General features: G+C 32.9%; 1 protein-coding gene across 1 annotated transcript; it reads left to right on the top strand.

Moving 5' to 3' along the window:
* Window positions 1-1,174: 1,174 nt before the first annotated feature.
* LOC133172333 (type 2 phosphatidylinositol 4,5-bisphosphate 4-phosphatase-like) lies at window positions 1,175-5,790 on the top strand. Its single transcript, XM_061307194.1, has 8 exons — window positions 1,175-1,285; window positions 1,750-1,928; window positions 2,210-2,316; window positions 2,733-2,829; window positions 3,076-3,128; window positions 3,223-3,313; window positions 3,586-3,640; window positions 3,731-5,790. Exons 1-8 carry the CDS (start codon window positions 1,210-1,212, stop codon window positions 3,814-3,816), a joined length of 744 nt encoding a protein of 247 aa, XP_061163178.1. The 5' UTR covers window positions 1,175-1,209; the 3' UTR covers window positions 3,817-5,790.
* The last annotated feature ends 7,947 nt before the right edge of the window (window positions 5,791-13,737 follow it).

The raw sequence follows: 13,737 nt of genomic DNA, 5'->3' as shown, positions 1-13,737 counted from the left end.
TTATAACAAATTAATAATTTGTTATAACAAATTAGTAATTTGTTATAACAAATTAATAATTTGTTATAACAAATTATTAATTTGTTATAACAAATTATTAATTTGTTATATCAAATTGATAATTTGTTATATCAAATTAGTAATCTGTTATAACAAATTAGTAATCTGTTATAACAAATTAGTAATTTGTTTTAACAAATTAGTAATTTGATTTAACAAATTGATAATTTGTTATAACAAATTAGTAATTTGTTATAACAAATTAGTAATCTGTTATAACAAATTAGTAATCTGTTATAACAAATTAGTAATCTGTTTTAACAAATTAGTAATCTGTTATAACAAATTAGTAATCTGTTTTAACAAATTAGTAATTTGTTTTAACAAATTGATAATTTGTTATAACAAATTAGTAATTTGTTATAACAAATTAGTAATCTGTTATAACAAATTAGTAATCTGTTTTAACAAATTAGTAATCTGTTATAACAAATTAGTAATTTGTTTTAACAAATTAGTAATTTGTTTTAACAAATTGATAATTTGTTATAACAAATTAGTAATTTGTTATAACAAATTAGTAATCTGTCATAACAAATTAGTAATCTGTTATAACAAATTAGTAATCTGTTAAAACAAATTAATAAAAGATACTGCTGCGGCCCTAATACGCTTCCGTAATAATATGTGCTGACTATTGCCTAAAGCTAACTTACTCAGACAGGTCTTCTTATTTTGTTGCATTGCTGCTAAGACTCCATCCATTTGATATAACTGTCATATAATTACATGTACTTTGAAACATAACGATTAGAACAGGCTAATTGAAGAAATAACCTTCAAAAGCATATTTCGGGGAACGTTTTAGATTTTTTTTAGTAACTAACATAAAACATCCGAAATTCGACAACTGTTTATTGATTCTTTGATTTTCGCGTGCGAAACTGATTAATTTTAACAAATTCATAGTACATTGAAAAGTATGTAGGCCTTTAGAAGACTAACTTTTTGGAAGTCTGCCAGGTGGGATAATTGGCTCTCAAGTGAAACAACTAACTCCCTATCTTTCATATGAAAGATTGCGAAATGAGTTGACACACGGGATGTTTTGTTATACTCACATCTGTGTTCTGTATTTTGCGCAGTACTGTAATGTTAGATTTTATCACGTGACCAATCATGTGATATTATTCAATCAGTCAAAGTAAAATGGCGGATGGGGAGGAAAGAGCTCCTCTACTTCGGAGCAATAATACAGAGCCCCCACCGGTTTACAGTTCACAAGGTAATGTTTATTAATGTCTCGAGTGATTTTTTGGTCAGAAAAACTTAACGGCTATTTATTATAGTGATTATTTAGTTTTCAAAAAGGTAAAGAGGAAGTTGTATACGGAATAAGAGGAAAATTGTGTTATAGATCTGCGAAATGTACCATGGGTACAGCAACATCTTGATGATCAACGAAACAAATTTAGACAAAAAAATATCCATATCATGTATGTACAAGTGAATTCAATTGGAAAAACAGGCTTTGTCCGTTATGCAAATTATCCCACATTTCCAACTGTTGTTTATGCCCTTGCAAACCCAACAATAAAGACTGTGATTCCTTAAATATACCAAATTCACACAAAGACACAAATGAAAGAAGAAAACAGGGTTTGGATCAAAATGAATTTTTTAAAGTGTGATTAAACATATTCACAGGACAAGAAGTAAACTACATAATTTTCTGCATCATTATTACAGCACCACCCCCTGGTCAAGTGCCACCACCCATCCTACCAGATGAACTGCCACCACCGTACACCCCCACACCACAAGGGGGGATCCCCATGATCAACTGTAAAGTCTGCCAGGCATTGATAAACGTGGAGGGAAAGCAGAACCAACATGTTGTCAAATGTTCTGTTTGCAATGAAGCCACAGTAAGCTCCCTTTATTTTATGTAACCCATCTTCTCTTTGTATGTGATTTTTCATTTATTATTCTGGAGGAGGGATATTCTCAGTGTGTATTTACTGTAAATGAATTTGTACCATTGTTGATTATCTGGATAATCATGCAGTTCAATTAAAATCACACACAGTTAATTTTCAAAATATTCATTATCCCCTATCTTTTGTGTTAGAATTTGAATAAGTTATGATTGTAGTTATTTTAATGTTACCTTTAAAAATTAAAATTTACATGAGATGTATATTTTTAGCCAATCAAGGGACCACCTCCAGGTAAAAGGTACATACGATGCCCCTGTAATTGTTTGCTGATTTGTAATAGTACGGCAGCCAGGATAGCATGTCCAAGACAAAGCTGGTAATGGAATAAATGACTGCAAGTTGTTTGCATACTTTGAAATCACTAATTTTCATGAAGATTTAATTTTTGTTGTTTCTGTTGTATGAAGAGACTCGCTAATTCATGTCCTCCATGAAATGTTATTTTCAAACTACTGTATCCTATTTTTTCTTTAACCATGAAATCAAATCTCTACACACCAGCATTTGTTCCTCAAACTACAAAAAATTGTCCCAGTGAAAACAAGTGATTTTACAGTATATTTCATTACAAGATAACATTAGATATGTTACATTAATAGCAAATTTCTATGAAGTTAAAGCACCCTATTAATGCTTCATTTCATGTATTGAATTTGCTGAATCAATGCAGATTTACAGATACAAATACAGCAATCAAAATTCTTTATTGATATATGTTACATTTTTTGCTAGCAAGAGAATCATTAACCTAGGGGGCCCTTCACAGGTTATTGTTCGTAGCCCAGGATCCGAGAGGTTTATCTGTGCATACTGTTCTCAGATATTTGTGGTAAGCTTGTCTTGCTATTTATCAAAAAGGATTTCAAAATGCATAAACAAAACTCCCCCAAACCCACCAATCTTGACTTCAATAGTATATACATGTATTTCAATTTCGATTTCTGAAATTTTTTTTAGTGAAGTAATTATCTTCAAATATATTTGTACATGTATATAAATGCTGTCTCTGTGGTTTATTCTACTTCAACTTCTTGCGGAATGATCAAATAATGTCTGTCTATATAATCTCTTTCAGTTCAGTACACTTGGATGGAGCCAACTCTCACGCTGCCCACACTGCAGTAGAGTGTAAGTTCACAGAAACATCAAAATCTTAAAATGTTTTATTACTGTGAGTTCACCTTGATCCGTACTTGTAATGAACTTTAATTAATATTTTCAGATCCTCATGTGACAGCGCATATACAAAAACTCGCTGTGTGATATACCTCATTTTGGGGATTATTTTTCTTGGAGGTGGAATTGGTGTAACGGTAAGGTTTTATATTTACTTAACTGAAATATCAATAACGCAAATAAAGACTATTAATAATAAGTCTTGCTTAGAGAAAGCTGCACATATAATTGAGTTTTTTTTACTCCTATGCTTGTTTTCAATTAATACGAGTCATTTGCATGGTTGACGGTAAAGTAAATGTACTGTTTACCTTAGAAAAAAGCTTATAAAAAGTTGTTCTTTTTTTCTGCTGTTTTTAATTTGGTTCTAATACTCATTTTTCTTAATTATTACTGATTATGTTACTAGGTTGGAACCTACGAGATTGCACGAGGTTCAGGAGGAATCTACACTGTGTGGATAGGTACGTTATCGTGGTTAAATGGCTCTTATTTATTCTGCTTATTTCTTTTATATGTTTGATTTTTGTCACTTTTAATTTTTTTTTTTACAGGGGCATTTGTGATTGGTATCTTGTTTCTGATAAGAGCCGCCTACATTGGGTCAATCAGGGTCAGCCAGAGAGCTCCTCCCCGCTAACATCACAATGGAAACAAAAATGGCTGTCAGTGATTCAACCAGAGACCAAATTATCTTTTCTCTCTCTCTTTTTAACCTGTAAAGAAAGACTAATTAAATGTAAATTCATGTAATTATCAGGTATCTACCAGGTAATTATAAATCTTTATATGTATGTATTTTTTAAATGTATTTTACTGCTTGTTACATACATACAGTTGAACTTCAATATCTTGAACACTGATATCTCGAATATATGGATATGTCGAAGTGATTTGGAAGTGCCAATCGCTTATTCCTTAAGTATTTCACCCTTGATATCTTGAATCCTCAGATATCTCAAAGTATTTTCTCGGTCCCATTGAGTTTGAGACAACGAGATTTGACTGTATTTAAATTGATATTCTCTTTTAGACCTTTTCCAAATGTACTTAATACATTCACTGAGACAACCTTTGGAGTGATGGTACCATATTAAAAAGAATTTTTTTCAAATATATGTACTAGTCCAAAAACAAATGGTGTTTTCTACTTAATTGTAGTAATATTAGTATATATCTTAAAATTTTTTGTTATACTTAAGATTTTGTTGTCTTTTGTAGCAAAGACTGCGTATCCTTAACATTATATGCTATCTTTGTATTATTGCTGCACAAACGTCAGTACTTATCTGGAAATTGTTATACAGACCACCGAGCTAGGAGACTTTATTGCATGACTTACAAAATCCTCAGTGACTGGAAATGCACATATAATATTATTTTAGCCAAATATGTATGTTAGATACCTGTGATATAGCTATTTTTTGTTGTGTACTTTACATTAATAGCCGGTCCTGCGTAAGAGTTGTGTTTAGTTCATTGTATATAAATGATCAGTTTGTAATAAATATGAATGATTTTGTGCAACATACTGCTGAAATATTCATTTACATGTATATCCATAATTAAACAATCACTAATAGGTTATGTCCCTGAGTGACTAAATGAGTATGAGAAGATTTTTTTAATTTTTTTTTTTTTCAAAATCTACTTGGCCTTTTACTTAAAAGAGGGATAATGTGAATATCAAAATTGTAGTCTTGAGAATGTTTTAATGTGTCCATGTTTGAAGAAAAATGAACATAAAGATTTAAATGTGTAATCTTTTTGAAAATAAACCAATTCCTTCAAATTGGAGGGAAAAAAAGAAATATCTGTGTAATTGTGGTACTGATGTTTGTTGTATAAGTGCATGTTTTAATTTTCAACTCACCAATAGTATTCTGTAGACTACCATATTTACATATATTCATACTTGCCTCTTCAGCTATAATATCGCATTCCCTTAAATATATTGTCCGTGTTACAGTGTTTTGGCTCATGTTGGCTGTGATGATGTAAATACAAAACCAAATGTAACCCCACTCCTACCATAATCAGGACTAACCAAAGTAAACTTGTTATACATTGGAGTGAGATTTCTCTCACAGGCATATATATGTAATACAAATTGTCTATAATGTCTGGTGCCTGAGGTTGCTATATATTGTGCAGAGATGAATTACAAACTCTTTTTTCAGGCTATTGTGCAGATTTTGATCATCTTTTAGGTTGTTTGTGAACATATCTGGCTTTACATACTGATGGTATGAATATCAACATACCGATGTTTTAAGTACATTTCTGTACCGTAAATCCTGTGGTAAAATGTTTTTATATTATGATCATGGTAATCGCCAGTAACCTAAAAGACAAAAAAAAAAAAAATGTTTAATTTTAATGTGCCATAAATGCTTACAATAGCTTGAAAGTTAACTTTGGAGGCACCTAAATATATGATGCATTTCATTATGGGTAATTTTTTTTAATTCTCTTTTCTTATTAAATTGTACAATGGATATACATTTTTTTTTTCCAAAGCTCATTCATATGTTCAGTTAATCTACTTAACTGTTAATAAAGTGCGTAACGAATTTGTATCAAACTCACTTTTGGAATAAAAAATTGCAATGATTGACAGTTCTTGGTGTTATTAATAACCACAAATTTTCTTTATCTTGAAAAAACACACTGTAAATTGCATGATTTTTGGTATAACAATGCTTAAGAAGAGGCCCATGGGCTACAATGCTCACCAGAGTAACTATGGCCCTTCTTGTTCTTCTTTAGCAGATTTTTTCCCCCATATATTTCTCTGTAAAATTTCAAATTTTCTGTTTTCTATTCCATTCCGTGTTTCAGCAACACACAGTTAAGGAGATGGGTGCAGAATGCCTATGTCTTTAGATATATAAAAATCATATTCAATTTTTGAATTTAGTATTTAGAGTAAAGTTCTTATTGAAATTTATGAAATTATGATAAACAAAACTATTCTGAGGAAAATTTTCTCTGCAAAAATTATTCCGTTATTAAAAAAATAATGTAGTATTCAAGGGGTTCGAACCCTAGCAATAAAATTACCGAGAATTAATTTCCTTTAAGGCTAGCACGCTAACCACTACGCTACACAGCGCAAATGAATGGTGGCATTTAAATCATGTTTGTGATATGACCCTGGACTAAATGGACTTCAAGTATTTCTTGGAAAGATGCGAATGTTGTGTCATAAAAAAGTATTTTTAAGGTATAGTGGATCTTTCTGTTAACCAAAAATGTATATTTTCGCGCAAACTCTGAGGATAAACTTTCAAAAATATGGAGCGTAGACCCACTCATATCGAAAAATTGGGTTGTAGTTTGAGGAAATTACCCTTTTTGCTCTCTTTAGTGTATGCATGCTATTTCAAGACATAGGCAAATAATTTTAATCTCTTTGAGATTTTTGCCAATTATGGAGATTTTACATGAAGTATACTTTGATGTTAGATGAAATATCAAAGAAAATTTTGTCATAATTGAGATTAAATTTTTCATCTTCATGTTTGTTGCACTTATAGGCACTTTGCTTGCCTTGTTCGCCCATGTTCTTTACACATGGTGGCCCTGTTGTTTTCTTGATTTTTTCCCTATATATTCCCCAGTAAAAAAATTTACCCTTTTTAATGGCTTAACCGTAGTACAAAGAGGCCATGATTTGAGAAAAACTAAATCTACACTACATGAAGTTAAAAGAATATGACTGTACTAGTGACCAGGAAGGGAAAGCAGTTCTTGAGATTTTTATTGCCTATATATTACAAATGTACTATGCCAGACTTTGACCCATGTTTTAGCATGGACACTTTCACATTAGTTTTGTCTTCTTAAGCCCAGTAGTTCTTGAGAATTCTTTTAAAAATTAAACTAGAAGTACTGTGAGCACCAAGGTTGGAAAATGATACACCTGCTCCTATACAGTACTGTATAATGGCAAAGTCCAATTTTTGCAGTGGGAAGCACTAAAATTAATATATGTCAGTGATCAGAACGTAAAATAGGAGGCACACAATGGCAGCATATAATTAGTATTCTGTGCAAGTGTCATCCCCCTTAATGCTATAGAAAGAATGGCCATTTTTAGCTCTACTGGTCAGAGACCAGAAGAGCTTATGCGATAGTAAGGTGTCCGTCGTCCGTCCGTCCGTCTGTCTGTCTGTCTGTCTGTCTGTCCGTCTGTCTGTAAACAATTTTTCAAAACGCTACTCCTCCTACAGTTTTGGTCCGATTTCAATATAACTTGGCACACAAGTAGACTACACTAAGATACATAATTTAGTGCATCGGTTTTTGATTTCGATGGACGGTGTTGCCATGGTTACTAAAAATAGAAATTTCTGTGAAATTCCTTTAAAACGCTACTCCTCCTACAGTTTTGGTCTGATTTTAATATAACTTGGCACACAAGTAGACTACACTAAGATACATAATTTAGTGCATCGGTTTTTGATTTCGATGGACGGTGTTGCCATGGTTACTAAAAATAGAAATTTCTGTGAAATTCCTTTAAAACGCTACTCCTCCTACAGTTTTGGTCCGATTTCAATATATTTTGGCACACAAGTAGACTACACTAAGATACATAATTTAGTGCATCGGTTTTTGATTTCGATGGACGGTGTTGCCATGGTTACTAAAAATAGAAATTTCTGTGAAATTCCTTTAAAACGCTACTCCTCCTACAGTTTTGGTCCGATTTCAGTATAACTTGGCACACAAGTAGACTACACTAAGATACATAATTTAGTGCATTGGTTTTTGATTTCGATGGACGGTGTTGCCATGGTTACTAAAAATAGAAATTTCTGTGAAATTCCTTTAAAACGCTACTCCTCCTACAGTTTTGGTCTGATTTTAATATAACTTGGCACACAAGTAGACTACACTAAGATACATAATTTAGTGCATCGGTTTTTGATTTCGATGGACGGTGTTGCCATGGTTACTAAAAATAGAAATTTCTGTGAAATTCCTTTAAAACGCTACTCCTCCTACAGTTTTGGTCCGATTTCAATATATTTTGGCACACAAGTAGACTACACTAAGATACATAATTTAGTGCATCGGTTTTTGATTTCGATGGACGGTGTTGCCATGGTTACTAAAAATAGAAATTTCTGTGAAATTCCTTTAAAACGTTACTCCTCCTACAGTTTTGGTCCGATTTCAATATAACTTGGCACACAAGTAGACTACACTAAGATACATAATTTAGTGCATTGGTTTTTGATTTCGATGGACGGTGTTGCCATGGTTACTAAAAATAGAAATTTCTGTGAAATTCCTTTAAAACGCTACTCCTCCTACAGTTTTGGTCTGATTTTAATATAACTTGGCACACAAGTAGACTACACTAAGATACATAATTTTGTGCATCGGTTTTTGATTTCGATGGACGGTGTTGCCATGGTTACTAAAAATAGAAATTTCTGTGAAATTCCTTTAAAACGCTACTCCTCCTACAGTTTTGGTCCGATTTCAGTATAACTTGGCACACAAGTAGACTACACTAAGATACATAATTTAGTGCATCGGTTTTTGATTTCGATGGACGGTGTTGCCATGATTACTAAAAATAGAAATTTCTGTGAAATTCCTTTAAAACACTACTCCTGCTACAGTTTTAGTCCGATTTCAATGTAACTTGGCACACAAGTAGACTACACTAAGATACATAATTTAGTGCATCGGTTTTTGATTTCGATGGACGGTGTTGCCATGGTTACTTAAAATAGAAATTTCTGTGAAATTCCTTTAAAACACTACTCCTGCTACAGTTTTAGTCTGCTTCTAATATAATTAGGCATACAAGAAGACTATACTAAGATACATAATTTATTGCATTGGTTTTTGAATTCGATGAACAGTGTTGCCATGGTTACTTAAAATAGAAATTTCTGTGAAATTCCTTTAAAACGTTACTCCTCCTACAATTTTGGTCTGATTTCAATCTAATTTGGCACACAGTTAGAATACACTACGATACATAATATGTATTTCTGTTTTTTTTTATTTGGGTGAGTGGTGTTGTCATGGTTACTGGTACTAAAAATAGAAATATCCGTGAAATACTTTCAAAACGCTACTACTCCTAGTTTTCATTTGTCATTATGATTTCAATATAACTTGTCACAAAAGTAGACTACATTAAGATACATAATTCTATTTATTGTTGCATGTTGCAATGTTTCAAATCCAAGTGCTACTTTTCTTTTGTTATACAAACAGACCAGTAGAGCTACAGTCTCATCAGAGACTTCTGGTTTTGTTTTGCTATGAGAATCGCCAAATATCTGTCCAATCAAAATGTAAAATAAGAGGCATACAATGGCTCTACAGAATAAAGATTCTGTGAGCCTCATTAAAATTTTACTCAGTAATACAGGAGTTGCTGAAAGAGATGGTACCCCCAGGTGTTATGGACATACATAATGATGTACTGACAGAGAGACAGACACCCCCCATCACTATTTACCCCCACTTTTCAAGCAGGGGGTATAATGACACAACCCTATATTCCATATACATTGCATCTCTATTACCTCCCCTTGAAAAAGGTCTTGTGCTGACCATGAAAAGTGTTTGAATTTTGACCAAGTCCTTGAAAATGTATAAGGTCTGACAACATGTTGCTCGAATATCTGTTTTGTATCTCTTCGTAACATACAACAAATTAAACATAATTATCATTGACTTGTGATTTTCAAACTTTTTTCAAACATTTTCAAATGTCTAAGTAGGAAAAGACACCAAAAAATGTGATATTGACAACGCTAGAGATCTCTTGTTAGGATTCTTTAGTAAATATCATCCTCTGGTATCTTGCACAAATGCCTGGCAAGATACCTTTATTTTTTTGTGAGGAAACTTGTTAAAGTAGCAATACTTGAAGGACAAATTCTTGGAAAAAATTATATACATGTATTATTAAGAAATATTTCATCTGACCTTAAAAAGAAAAAGTACCCCACCTTATTTGCATGTGAAGTGCTAAAATTTTTCTACTGAGTTTGAGTTTGAACAATGTTGATCAGATATGTGAGCAAAGATTAAAAAAGGAAAGAAAAAAATGGGGTTGATTTAATTACTTTTTTTATAGCATGCCAATTAGAAAATGTTGAAAAAAAATGAGCTAAAGAAAAAAAATAAAAATTAAACAAGAGGCCCAAGGGCCTTAACAGTCACCTGAGTATAATACAACAATTTAGAGGATCCATAAAGTATAAAGTAAACTGATAGATGAAGCTTTGTTGTCCAAAAGCAAGAGAAATAGGATGATCAGGATCAATGAAATTAATTACTCTAGAATTCAGTAACAACACATACATTAAATTCTAATCTATCCCCCATTTGGCACTATCACCATGCAGACTAATAACAAACTATTAGTTCTTCTGTACTACTTTTAACCCCATATTGCGACCTCTCACTCTGGCCTCTCTTGGTCTTTGAAGAACATTTAATAAGGTAATTTTGTCTCATTTTTATTTATTTATTATTTACAAGTCTACCTGATCATTAAAACTACGAAAGTACTTTTTGTATTATACAATAAAATTTTTTGCATAATTCTCTTATTCTATATTAACTTTCAAATACATTATTTACAGTGATTAATTATCAAAAGTGAATGGCAAGGGGAATAACTTCTCTCAGTTGAATACAAATTAATAGAGCCCTGGCCAGAACCAGAATGCTTGACCAAATGGTCCTCATATTCAATATCCTTGCTTATTAAAACTTTTATTCTGATTGCCTTTGATATGCCAAAGAGCAGAGAAGATTTTCAAAGAAATAATGCATTTTCACTACAGATTCAACACAGCCCTACCCTAACACTAAAACCCATGTCCCAGGGTCATGAAATTCACAACTATGCACTTAGTTGAAGATTTTGAAGGAATTAACACATTTTCACTTTATTATCAATATTGCCCCCCCCCCCCCCCCCCCCCCCCCCCGAAAAAAACACCAAAGCCTGGGGACCACAAGTTTTAAAAATTTTGTAAGAAGCACAATTGTTCATCATAACAATGCACTTTGTTTATCTGCTCAGCACTAAGGAACAGACAGGATTATTAAACAGAATTTACAACTTTGGAAAAAGGCATCAATGCTTATCATAACCGTGTACTTAGTTTGTTTAAATAATATCCAGGAGCAAATGAGAAGATTTTCAAAGAATTAATGCATTTCACTATATAATCAATAGAGCCCCTGCCCTAACACCAGAACACCTGATCCAGGGGCCATGAATTTCACAATTTTGGAAAAGGCATCATTGCTTATCATAACCATGCACTTAGTTTGTTTAAATAATAGCCAGGAGCAGAGAAGAAGATTTTCAAAGAATTAATGCATTTTCACTATAAAATCAATAGAGCCCCGCCCCAACACCAGAACCCCTGACCCAAGGGCCATGAATATCACAAATTTGGTAAAGGCATCATTACTTATCATAACCATGCACTTAGTTAGTTTAAATAATACTCAGGAGAAGAGAAGAAGATTTTCAAAGAAATAATGCATTTTCACTATATGATCTATATAGCCCCACCCTAGCACCAGAACCCCTGACACTGGAGCCATGAATTTCACAATTTTGGTAGAGGGTCCAATGCTTATTACAATCATGCCAACAGTTTGACTGCTTGATGTCCAGGAGTAAAGAAGAAGATTTTTAAAGATTGCATCAATTTTGGTGGTTTTAGCCCCACCCCTGGGGCCCCCGGGACCATGAAATTCACAATTTTTGTTCCCCTTCACCCAAAGATGCTATATGCCAAAATTGGTTGAAACTGGTTAAGCAGTTCTAGAGAAGAAGTTGAAAATGTTCAGAAATTAACACACAACGGACGACGCCAGACAAAAAAGGATAGCAATAGGTCACCTGAGTCACTCAGGTGACCTAATAACTCAATATATTGAGTCATTTTTTAATTTGCATCATTGTATTGTCCAAAAGTGCTTGAAAAATAGCCTTAAAGCATTGGAAAAGTGCTTAAACCAGAAGTCTCTGATGAGACTGTAGCTCTACTGGTCTGTAAGTAAAGGAAAAGTAGCACTCAGATTTAAAACTTTGCACCATGCAGCAATAAATAGAATTATGTATCTTAATGTAAAAAATATTTAAAGTAACCATGGCAACTACATTCACTGAAATCAAAAACCGATATACACTATTATGCATCTTAGTGTAGTCTACTTGTGTGCCAAATTAGATTGAAATCAGACCAAAACTGTAGCAGGAGTAATGTTTTAAAGGAATTTCACAGAAATTTCTATTAACCATGGCAACACCGTTCATCAAAATCAAAAACCGATGCACTAAACCTTAACCTGTATCTTAGTGTAGTGTACTTGTGTGCCAAGTTATATTTAAATCAGACCAAAACTGTAAGAGGAGTAGGGTTTCTAAAGAAATTTCACAGTAATTTCTATTTTTAGTAACCTTGGCAACACCGTTCATCGAAATCAAAAACTGATGAACTAAATTATGTATCTTATTGTAGTCTACTTGTGTGCCAAGTTATATTGAAATCAGACCAAAACTGTAGGAGGAGTAGCGTTTTAAAAAAAATTTACAGAAATTTCTATTTTTAGTAACCATGGCAACACCGTTCATCGAAATCAAAAACCGATGCACTTAATTATATTTCTTAGTGTAGTCTACTTGTGTGCCAAGTTATATTGAAATCAGACCAAAACTGTGGCAGGAGTAGCGTTTTAAAGGAATTTCACAGAAATTTCTATTTTTAGTAACCATGGCAACACCGTTCATCGAAATCAAAAACTGATGCACTAAATTATGTATCTTAGTGTAGTCGACTTGTGTGCCAAGTTATATTGAAATCAGACAAAAACTGTAGGAGGAGTAGCGTTTTAAAGGAATTTCACAGAAATTTCTATTTTTAGTAACCATGGCAACACCGTTCATCGAACCAAAAACCGATGCACTAAATAATGTACCTTAGTGTAGTTTACTTGTGTGCCAAGTTATATTTAAATCAGACCAAAACTGTAGGAGGAGTAGGGTTTCTAAAGAAATTTCACAGTAATTTCTATTTTTAGTAACCATGGCAACACCGTTCATCGAAATCAAAAACTGATGAACTAAATTATGTATCTTATTGTAGTCTACTTGTGTGCCAAGATATATTGAAATCAGACCAAAACTGTGGCAGGAGTAGCGTTTTAAAGGAATTTCACAGAAATTTCTATTTTTAGTAACCATGGCAACACCGTTCATCAAAATCAAAAACAGATGCACTAAATTATGTATCTTAGTGTAGTCTACTTGTGTGCCAACTTATATTGAAATCAGACCAAAACTGTAGGAGGAGTAGGGTTTCTAAAAATTGTTTACAGACAGACGGACGACGGACACCTTACGATCGCATAAGCTCTTCTGGTCTCTGACCAGTAGAGCTAAAAATAATCTTGCTGGGCTATATGAACCCTGTTCTACAACATTGAATCTCCTTGGAAGAATGTGTTTTGGCAAGTTTGCCCGAAATAATTCAAATGCTTCTTGAGAAGTATA

This window comes from Saccostrea echinata, unplaced genomic scaffold (assembly GCF_033153115.1).
Source record: "Saccostrea echinata isolate AGI-Se365-2 ecotype Australia unplaced genomic scaffold, CSIRO_AGI_Sech_v1 ptg000054l, whole genome shotgun sequence".
NCBI classification, from domain to species: domain Eukaryota; kingdom Metazoa; phylum Mollusca; class Bivalvia; order Ostreida; family Ostreidae; genus Saccostrea; species Saccostrea echinata.
Note: the sequence above shows the minus strand (reverse complement) of the source record. Positions and strands in the feature narration are given on the sequence as shown.